At 33.0% G+C, this 11,484-nt stretch overlaps 2 protein-coding genes across 2 annotated transcripts in view; both read right to left on the minus strand.

Annotated features, from left to right (window-relative positions):
* LOC109333008 (putative potassium transporter 12) lies at positions 2,451–8,669 on the minus strand. The gene is made up of 9 exons (XM_019568227.1): positions 8,220–8,669; positions 7,195–7,423; positions 6,837–7,085; positions 6,523–6,573; positions 5,582–5,842; positions 4,763–4,815; positions 4,531–4,645; positions 4,144–4,398; positions 2,451–3,770 (listed from the first exon to the last, which is right to left on the minus strand). The coding sequence occupies exons 1-9, from the start codon at positions 8,469–8,471 to the stop codon at positions 2,722–2,724; spliced, it is 2,514 nt and encodes an 837-aa protein (XP_019423772.1). The 5' UTR covers positions 8,472–8,669; the 3' UTR covers positions 2,451–2,721.
* LOC109333444 (spermidine synthase 1-like) overlaps positions 10,448–11,484 on the minus strand; it is a 4,219-nt gene continuing 3,182 nt past the window's right edge. The window contains exons 7-9 of the mRNA XM_019568933.1: positions 11,225–11,420; positions 10,864–10,990; positions 10,448–10,758 (exon numbers count right to left, since the gene is read on the minus strand). Coding sequence (XP_019424478.1) covers positions 10,693–10,758; positions 10,864–10,990; positions 11,225–11,420 — 389 coding nt within the window. The 3' untranslated portion in view covers positions 10,448–10,692. The remainder of the gene's footprint in view (positions 10,759–10,863; positions 10,991–11,224; positions 11,421–11,484) is intronic.

Genomic DNA, 11,484 nt, shown 5'->3' on the forward strand with positions numbered 1-11,484 from the left:
AAAGAAGAGGTAGAAACACTTCACGTTAAAAGATAAGATATCATTTGGAGGATTGCCTGGAATTGGAATTTTGGCGTTTGGGATAAATTCCACCATCTTTATCAACATTTTATCTTCGTTGGGTTTTATTTTAGGAATTATTATTTTATACCCTTTTGAACATTGTTAGGGGTTTTGGCTTATTTTTGGTGTTTTTTATTTATTGAATTGTAGTTTTTATCTTCATGGTGCAAGCCATTATTTTTGGTGTTTTTTTGTCTAATTATAAGTCTCAGCCACTCCCCACTGATGGTTGGGAACATGTCCTTATTCAATTGGTGTGCATTAATTGTTCAGCATCTCATTTTCTCTAATTTCATTTACTAATTGAGTTTTGAAAAACAAGAAAAAAATCTAAATATTCAAGAGATATAAAATATAATTATAAGATGACTCTTAAGTATATATATATATATATTTTTTTTTTGTAAAACTTATGTCGCAAAAGAATATACGGATACATTAATGTCACAGCTATTTAAACGTGGGTTAGTTGATCTCATGCTACCTTGTCTCTGTTTGTTACCAAAAGGTTGGTCTTTTGGACCATATCAAATATCCAACCAAACATAGAAAAATCAACAAAGAAAATGACATGGTGATAACAAGTTACATCATTCTTCTTATTAATATGTGCAATTTTGTACAATCAAGAGACCCACTACTAATGTTTAAATAATAAATATTATTAGGTGCTTAATTAGGTAAAATCAGGCATTGTTAGGTCAAGAAGCAAGAAGCTATACATAAGCAAGTACCTTATACAAGCTAGAACAAGATGTTTCAAAGTTACATATTTTCATAGATATGCATTGCAACGCATTTAATAATAACTAACCATAAATAGTCACTCCCTCAATTTCATTCAATTACAAAGGGTGACATTAATTCACTAACCCTTCTCATATGACATTTCCTTCCTTTCTTTTTCATACATGGTAACTCCATTATTCATTATTTATGTTTTATCATCATTAATTATTCAAAAAAATAATATAAATGAATGATAAATGATAAATTAACTATATACTTTATATTGACAACATATAAATATTACAGTATAACCATGTAGTGTAAGATAATGATTTCTTTTAGGATGTGTGACTGATCATCTCAACAAGTATTATGATAGAAATCAAACATTTGACCTTAGGCCTAATATGATAAGATACAATAAGACCTTATATCACTAAACCAACATCTATTATCTCATCTCATAGTACACTTAATATTATCATTTAACCTATTAAGCAAAAAGCCCTTGTTTGAAATAAAATAACATCAATGAAAACGAGAGGGAAAATCACTATGTAGAATAATAATAAGACAATGACATATGTTTTAGATACAGGAAATATAATAAACTTTGGTTTTAATCCAAACATTTCTTTTTGGTCTTATATATTCTAATTATTAAGAATAAAGTTTAGTGACAAAAATCAAAACTACTTGTATCCCAAGGAATTGGAAACATATTTAAACCATATCTGATGATGTTTAGTGTAAAAGTCATTGCTTTAAAAGATAATAAAATAATGAGAGATGCAACAAAATGAAAATAGTGACATTTAAAACAACAATAATAAAACAACAAGGGCTTCTTCAACGCTATGCTAAGACGTAAGAAGAGTGTGGTGAGGGTTTAACATATTAGCTCCCTAGAAAAGTAAGCTCCAACTAGTTTATATGCTAAGTGGGGTATATATGTGCTAAGGTAACAAAATGACAATAACAAGAATTAATAAAAATGAATGAATATTGTGATTAATTATTATATTCTTTCCCTTCATATATAGAAAAGTATGCAAACCATTGAAAAGTTGATTTAGCTATAAGAAGTGCTTATGCATGAAGATCCTTTAATAATTAGTAGTTATTAGCCCGTAGAGAGGTGAGCATATTTGGAATTTTAACAAAAATAGCTGTGAAATTTAAGTCACGATATATGAAAATTAAAAATAAGCCTAAGAGGGGAATGAACATTAAATCTCATTTTTTATAAACAAATAAGATAATCATGGTAACCAACTCATATTGCCCATTGACCAAACACATCTTTTGGGAATGCAAATTTTTTGTAACACAATTTTCAACTATTCAATTTGTTGCAGATAAAACCCATTATAAATTATGATAATTTATTTTTTAATTGTTTGTTGATGATATTTAATTTATTTTTTAACCAAGTGATATATAATAGTGACTATAGAAGATATCACTTCACTTTTGTTACCAAACCCACCAATATAAATACACATAGAACTCCAATATCATTGAAGCCCATAATGAAAGAATATGGACAAACATACTATGTTCAAAATGAAATAAATTGATAAATCGGGCATTTCCCGCCCAACAAGCGAAACCGGTAGTTTCTTGGTCACGACCAAACAATTGACTAGGATCTTAGATTCTGCAAGAAAGATTTAATAAGCCTTCCCAATTGCTCAATTAATATTCAACACATGTTGAAAGTTCTGAAGACATTACAATTGTAAACCAACATAGTATACTATGAAAGTTTCACCAATCATTAGTATAACAACAACCAAAGCACTTTCCTACTATGTTATTTCTATGGATTACCAATCATTAATAACAAAAGAAAAAATGACTAACAATGTTGATGCTTCCCCATTGAGGTTGCATAGCAGAATTATCATAGAGTAGTAGTGGGAGCATTCACACCATATATGTCATGCCAACTTGAATAATATTGGTGTGAGGTACTTTCATGTTTGCAGTACCACCTCTGCAGTTTTTTCTGAGAAATGCATAGAAATAATTTATCACCAATTTCTTAATGAAAAGAGAGTTCTTTTTTGCCCTCACATCCCCATGTCCAAGCAAATAGGTGCATCCTGATGCTGTTGCTTCTCTAAGGGCTGAAAGCTCATATTCAAGACTAGGATCTTCATCTGATGGCATATAACTTGATGGTAATGCTGGTGCATGATCCTGAAAGGTAGAAGTTCCTGGTTCTTTGGGATTTTGACCGAGCATCAATGGAATCCTAAGCTCCTCGGTTACACTATCAGCGGGAAGGTCTGAATCCTTGGATATCATTGAGACACTGTCAATGTCTTCAACCAAGTTGCTCTCCAAGGCAGTTTCTTGAGCCTCCCTTCTCAAGAACTGATCAAGACTTTGGATAAGAAGTTGCTCAAATGCATGGTGATCTTCCTTCCTTACATCTTTGTAACCGTACCTGGCAACGCAGCGGAACATGTGGTAATCTTTTGGGCAAACTCTTCGAAATAGAAACCTTTCCTCTTGAGGAACCACCGGGACCGGGACATATTTAATGCAGACAAAAATTATGGTAGAGTGAAGAGCTGGAAGGCTCAGCAGGAACTGCACGAAAATGGAGGGAATGCCCTGGACAAGCTCGTTATATAGCAGCCCTATTCCCGGTACTCTTACTGTCCCAAGATTGGAGCCAAGGTCAAGCATTACGTCCAATGAGATCTTCTCCCTAACTTCGCTTTGGTATTTCAAGACACTCCCATAGTTCCATGTGTACATCACAGAAAGGAAGAAGATAGCAAAGGCAAGTGGGATCCAGCCACCCTCAGCAATTTTTGTCAGTACAGAAGACATGTAAATGAGCTCAACTGATCCGAATATGAGGAAGAAACAAAATGCCGAAAACAAACTGGTCTTCCAAATTAAAAGCATTACAAGTGTCACCAAGATGGTGCTAACCATCATAACAACAACTTCGGCAATGCCTGCAACAATATGAATCACATCAGTATAGATATACCACAAATGGTCTTCAGGATAATGCATGTGTGCAAGTCTGAAGCACCATAAATTATGTAAAAACATATATTAATACCACAAATTCTACGATCATCAACGACTCAAGGTCGATGCTTTGGATTTATTTCATCACATAAAGCATGCATCTGGGCATAGAAATGGACTATAAGTACAATGTGAATAAGAAAAGTAGAAAAAACAATTGCAAATTAATTCATACCCCTATGTTCGATTAACGTTGTTACATAAACTTCATGACGTTATCAAGTGGCAACAACGAACAACATCAAACATATATTACAAATCTCGAATGCAAAATGGAGATAGGGGACATATTACCATATGCATTTGCAATATCAGTAGTGCGTTGGAAGATGGCAACGATAATTATGCACATGACCATCAGAAACCAATTTATTACAGGGATGTAAATTTGACCCATGAACTTTCTTGAGGTGTGAATTATCTTGATCCTTGGAAAGCATCCCAAAGCCATAGCTTGCTTTATGCATGAAAAAGTAGCAGATATCATAGCTTGGCTGGCGATCATAGCAGCAAGTGTGGCTATCACAAACACTGGCCAGAAGAGACTAGCTGTTTCACACAAAGCACAAACAGACGGTAATGACTTGATTACTATACAGAACAACTATATGATTATTATAGTTTCACGGACAGCGACTTGTATGCACAGACACAAGCAGTAATTATGTCAGCAAATATTACCCGGAACAGAATCGTAGAATATATTTGAATAAGAAGCCGGGTTCTTCATCAAATAAGCAGCCTCACCCATATAAGCAAGGAGGAGACAAGGAAATACCACACAGGTGAAGGCAATCTATATAAGCAATTAATATATAAGAGACTTGAAGCAAATTCAAAAATTATTGAAGACTTAGTAGAGCAAACTTTTTAGTTTACTCTTAAAAAAGAAACAATTTGAGGTTTCACAGACCTGTATTGCTCGTACAGAAAAATGACCCAGATCAGCAAACATTGCTTCTGCACCTGCAGAGCAATATACAAGCAAATTTTGTAAGTTGCTGATTCCTCATCCTGAAGGGACAGTTCTATTTTATGTAATACAAATTTCTCATTTAGATGGACAAGCATGCATTACCTATTTTCTAAAGGATTAAAATAACCTCTATATCATGTAAAGTTTTGATATTTTCTAGCATCTACGGTTTGCTTCAGCATATGCAAAAAAGAAAAAAAACTAAAAATGTAACTTGATGTTGAGTAAATTATCTTCGAAGAACAAAACCTTCATGGTTGTTTTCTAGAAATGGAAAAGGGATACAAATTAGGTCAAACCAACAATTATAAACGTCCTGCTGTGGTTAATTACATGATAATCATCCTCCTTTTCTTCTTCTATCCAGTACAAATTTATCAGCGTGTAAATGTGAGGATCCAATGATTTCAATAAGTTTCATTTGTGTCCTGTATACCGGTGCTTATCCTCATAACCATGACACAGTGTCACTAACATATTATACCAAGCATGGGCTAAATGAACCATCTAAACCTATGATCAGAGGCTCACAGCTACTGGATCAAAATTCTGAACTTCAAGAGCAGTTATAAGAATAAATGGAAAATATAAACAATAATGCAAACAGGCTAATGAGATGACTGAAATAGCAATAGTCATGTTCAACGGATAAGAAGGAAACTCGAAAGGTACACTGCCAAGTAAATATGTGTAAAAATTATGCACAATCAACTGCGTTGCTCATGGTTCAAATCCATGTGTGATAAAAAGATTTACCTGTAATACACAGAACACAACCACCAAGAGCTGACCATGCACGTTTGCCATTCTTCTTAAAGAAATAATAAATATAAGCTGGATTTACTGCTCTCAGAACAGTAATATCATACTTAACCATATTGTAGAGTCCAATAGAACCCAGAGAAAAGAACCATAAGGCAAGTATAGGGGCAAACATGAAACCTACTTTACCGGTACCAAACTGTTGTATGCTGAACAATGCCACCAGTACTACGATTGAAATAATAACCACTTCCCCTGCAAGCAAGAAATATGAAAAAAGAAAAAAGAAAGTTAGGCTCAGATGTGCAGTAGAGCAAAATGCCATAGTTCCACCGGATAGATAAAAGCCAGCATTCTTGATAAAACATAAACCTAACAAGTTGATAGTTCAACATTCAGAGTGTCAGGCTAAACAGGGTCGCAAGCATTTGATTCCTCTTTCTAAATATAAAATAGAAATAAAAGAAAAGATGTAACTTAGGCCTTTTTTCAGAGAACCATATTTGTTCAACTTTAGGCCGAAGTAAACTGAGTTCATTGGTTACGAGATATTCGAGAGCCATTTTCTGGTATAAATAGAAGTTCTGGGTCAGAGGAGGGTAAACCACCTATATCAGCGACGATATATAGTGGCATTAGAGATAGCCTACCAATAAGGGACTTCTAGATTCATGTCTAGCAGAGACATTCATCTTTCGGACATTTGCTACATAAAATTATTAAACAGCCAATATCATGCAATTACCTTATTTGGAGTAAGTTACATGAGTTTTAAAACCAAATCTTATAGATATATGTTTACCATCCAAACAGGTGAAGGAAGCTTCATTTTATGAATTTCTTCTTCCTCGCTTTAATATATCCATACTATTCTTTTTCTTTCATCCAGGAAAGAAGAATGATATTTTGTGAAAGGAAAAGGAAAATACACTCACCTGTACCAAAACTTTCTATTTCACCCTGAAGCCCACTTATGGCAGACAACACTGCAACAAAGAAGCACCATTGTTATACTTAAGCTGCAAAACAAGCAAACTTTCCTATTCATCATGCTACTACAACATAAGAAAATGAAAAGGATATGATAAAAATTCCAAGTAGGACGAAGTATGGTATTTCTTATCTACGAGAACGGTAGTCGGTAGAAGTACATTGCAATTCATTCAATTCAACAAAGTAAAAAAAAAACGTCTTTCTGCTTGTAAAGTGTCAACAGAATGTAATGTAAAGAAATTGTATGTTTATGTACCGGACATTGCTGGGGTTAGAATACCATCTCCAATAACCATGGAAGTTCCCAGCAGAACCAACAGCAACAAAAGGGTTTTCAAAGACTTCTTCTTTTCCAAAGTGTCCTTTATTTTTAAAGCCCTTTCCAGCTCTGAGGTGGGTAGTTTGAGCCTAAAACTAGAGATATATTCATCAGCCTGTTGTCGATTTGGAAGTAGGCCCACATTTGCATATCGGCAAATTAGCGAGTACAGTGCAAATGTTCCTCCTACAGTTGAAACATTACTTAATATACAAAAATCGGGACTTACAATATGTCTTATTGTGAAAACAAATGTCTTATTGTCTTTAATGAGCCAAATAAAAGGATCTCTTACCTTCTCCATTGTCATTTGCTTTGAGGACTATAAAAACATACTTTGCTAATGGAATAAGTGCTATTGTATACATCACTAATGATAATGCCCCCAAGATATCAACATCTGATTCAATTGGAACCTTGCTGAAGACATCAGCAAAAACATAGAGAGGACTTGTTCCCATGTCACCGTATACCACACCAAGAGTCTGAAATGCTAATGCAAGAGTGGGCAAAAGGGAATCATCCTGATTCACATAAGCACTATAGATTAAAAAGAGTGAGTATGTGCAAATCTCAGTTTCAAGTGAATGTTCAAATTGGTCATTTAATGATATGTTTACCATCACATTGGTCCTCCATTTATGCACCAAATTAATCTTCCAAAGATATATGAAACACTCAATTGGTACTTCGACTTCACATTTTTGCTATCAAGTTAGTCTTTAAAAATACATCAAATTGATCCTTGAAGGGTGTAGCTTTAAACGACTAACTTGATGTCAGTGAAAATATAAGACGAATGTGATGATTACATATTTAGCGGATCAAAATGTGTGTTTACTCATTCAATACAGCATTAATGATTCAGAACAACACTAAACTTTCTTCATTAATGGTAAATGAATGTAACACCATTCAAACTTGGAGATTTTACTTCAAGGCTCCAGTCTTCAATGTGTTTCCCCTTAACGACACAATACCATCGTCACCCTCTCCATATGTAGCAACTAAAGCGATAACATATGTTGTCCCACAAAATTTGACACAACCATGTGGCGTGGATTCCAATCGGACAGGAAACATTATCTATCAACATCTCTCATTATTAGTAGTTATCGGATATTTAAATCAATCGACCAATCGGAATCCATGACACAAGTTTTAGCGCCCTTTGCACGGACAAGAGATGTTGTCTTGTCCCACAATGAAAACAATCACACAAGAAACTCAACAGTCAACAACAAAACACAGAACAAAATGGAACCCCCTAAATGCTAAATCATAAAATGATAATAACACTAACAAAGTCAACAATTTTACCTTGGAGTGATGGTCCTGAATTCTAGAAATCTCCATAGCTTCAACATCAAATGAATCAACCCTCTTGGGCTTCTTCACAAGTCTCCTCTTAAGTGAACCATATCCTTCTCTACTACCTTCATTAGACCATGATGGAGGAGCTTCCATTGAATCCACTTCACTTCCATCAACCCATCTTGATTCACTGCTACCATCATTGCTGCAACTATCCAACAACCTCACTCTAGTCTCTTCAATCCCACTACTACCCATTGTTGTTGTGGACTGTGTCACTGTCACAACTTATGAAAGTTTGAAACTTTTTCAGCAAATGCAAATTTGGGTCATTTTTTCAGAGACAAAGTTCAAATCTTTTAGCAATCAAAGGAAGATTGAGTAGAGAAGGTTAGTGGTTGAAAGTTGAAACATGGTAGCGGTGGATAACAAGTCAAGACAAATCATAGAAGCTGGTTGGGCAATTGAATTAGATAGTGAAAATAAATACCACTATTTTAGACAATAATTCATGATTAGCATTTACATTAATTTCAATGTTTTATTAAAAATGTTAAATATTTCATAATGGAAGGTAATAAATTTATATTTTAATGTTTTTTGACCTCATTATCCTCTATTATAATATTAAGAAAATTGATAAACTAAGTCTCATGTAATCACTATTACGATTAGAATAGGTACTATATTAAGGCAATATTATTAATAAATGCTCACATAAACTTAAAACAAACACTTTCACTAACCAAAATTACACGTTGTCTTTAAGCTAAGAAGCATTGTATTTCAAGGTTTAAATATGTTTTTCATCTCAAAAAATGTATTAAATTTTACTTTCATTTCATACAACTTATTTTTTGTTTTGGTTGTTGTATATTCTGAAACAGATTTATTCTCCATCCTAACCATTAATTTTAGGGAAATATAATAATTTTAATTAGTAAGTAGATCTAAACTATTAGATATTTATAAAATTGATGATTAAGATGAGAAATAAATTTTAAAAACTTACTCTTAGAGCAAGTAAATCCTTACTCTGTGAAATATTAGTTTTTGTCTTTGTAGTTAACATTATAACGTTTGTCTCGTATGAGATTATTGAATAATGGTGATGTTGATATCAACTAAGAGACTTAAAAAAATAAAACCATATTTATCTATATATTTGCATGACTAAAAATATATTTAAAGTTATTTTTAATTAGAACTTTGTTAGCAACATTTTTTATACTACTAAAAGTATTATTTTATTTTTTGGATAAGAAATTAATCACTTTCGAGGTTCGTGAATATCTCTCCTAACAAATGTTGTTCCTAGGAATCGAAATCTCAATCTTGTTAATGTCATTTTTTTTATTAGAACGAAATGAATATAATAAATTATAAGTAAATAAAAAGTTCAAATTAAAAAAAATTATCTTATAAACCGACTATATTTGAAGTTATTATATCTCTCTTGCATATGTCATAACAACGTTTTTAATTAATCAAATAAATCATTTAAAACAATTTATACATACAATACAAATGATAAAAAATTTAAATCTTTTCTCTTACTTTTTTATTAAATAGATGAATTTCTTGAATTGTTTTACCAACTCATTTATCACGCTTACAAAATAGGACAAATGTGTCGTTTTCAAGGTCCAACCCATGTGGTGCAATAAGTTAAGTCATTGCACCCTACATGTGCCAACTTGATTATATTTCTTTATATCTCACCAATAAAAAGGTCTTCTCCATTGTGACTTGTGAGCACTATTTTCTTAGTTTCTACTTTCTAACACCAATGGCATGTAAAAGCACTTAGTACATCAATGGCAATAACTTTTATTCACAACTCTTTTTTAATTAGACTTTGTTAATATTCAAAACCCCATGGAAATTCAGAGAGTCCATTTAACATTAGTTTGATTTCATTCTCATTAAACTCACTCACTTATAGGCTATTAAAAACATCAACACTTTATTATCTGTACTAAATATAAGCCTAATTTTATGAGTGTAATTTGTATATTTTACTTTTATCAAAACACAACCAAGTAAAAAGATTGTTGGCTTATTCTTTGGAAAAAGATAATTCTATTGTAAAATTTCTAACATAAAAAACAATAGGAATGCAAGTTAGTAATAATAATACCCCATATTTTTAAACAGGGTGAACTTTTAAAGCCTCGAAGGATTGAACAAATGCATACATAAGAACCAATTTCAATTCTCAAACAGATAAAAAGTAACCATATAATGATGATATGCATTAAACGAAAGTTTTATTAACTGCTAATAAAAGTTCCACGTTGGCAATAAAGTTCATGAGGAAAGTTACTAAAAACAGAATCAATCATCTACAACTCATTTTCAAGAAATAAAAGTTACACTTCAATGTATACTTGAAGCTCTAACTTATTCCACTCTTCATTGATAGATGGAAGAATCCTAGAATGCCAAATGTGTCCCTTAAAGTGTCTTCAAAATATTGTTAATGTGCTTTAGAACCAATTGCCTTCTTGGCAAAAGATGGCAAACAGAAAGCTGCTGTATGAAGCTGAAATGAAAAACATAGATAAGTAATAACCAAAAATTGAAATGAAAAACATAGAAATGTAATAATAGCCAAAAATGGGAGAACATGGTTGTTGGAGAAACACACCTCAGAATTGTAAAATTTCAGTGGTCTTGCTGAATGCTGAGTATCATTTTCATCTATCGGATTAATTGGATGCTTGAAATCAACAGCAGGCCCCTCAGTTGAACAAACCATAAAACCAATCATCCCACTGAAATGCAAAAAAAATGAAAGGAACATGTCATAAACATGGATTCATGTATATACTATCACCTAGACCAAAAGCACATTACCATATAACAAAATATCTTCATCATGCCATGTAGAATACACAACTTACCATACCCTCCTAGAGGATACATATATAAGATGACTTCTCCGGAAGAGTAAATATAGGGTGCAACAGTAATTCGATAGGTGGGAGAGAAAATTGGAAAGAGCGTACCTTGGGTATGTAGGGACTGTGGTCCAAGCATAGTTGACAGAACCTTTGAATATTTGGCGACAATTTGCCACAATGTCCTCGATGATATGCATATGAAGCCATATACTTTCTGCTTGAGTGCACATAACTCCTCCTGGACGAAGAGCCCTTGCAATTGACTCAAAAAAGGGCCTTTCAAAAAGCTCTTGAGCAGGACCTTATGGAGATAAAATGTAAGCTCAGTTTAGTAGTAGAATTTTAAAGTAACTTTAGGGGGGGGG

This window comes from Lupinus angustifolius, chromosome LG18 (assembly GCF_001865875.1).
Source record: "Lupinus angustifolius cultivar Tanjil chromosome LG18, LupAngTanjil_v1.0, whole genome shotgun sequence".
NCBI lineage: Eukaryota > Viridiplantae > Streptophyta > Magnoliopsida > Fabales > Fabaceae > Lupinus > Lupinus angustifolius.

Coding starts and splice junctions, on each gene's coding strand:
- LOC109333008 (XM_019568227.1), bottom strand. CDS start 8,471: ATGGGTAGTAGTGGGATTGAAGAGACTAGAGTGAGGTTGTTGGATAGT. Junction 6,574..6,836: donor TCTAACCCCAGCAATGTCCG/GTACATAAACAT, acceptor TCTTTGTTGCAG/TGTTGTCTGCCATAAGTGGG. Junction 4,399..4,530: donor ATTCTACGATTCTGTTCCGG/GTAATATTTGCT, acceptor TGTGTGAAACAG/CTAGTCTCTTCTGGCCAGTG.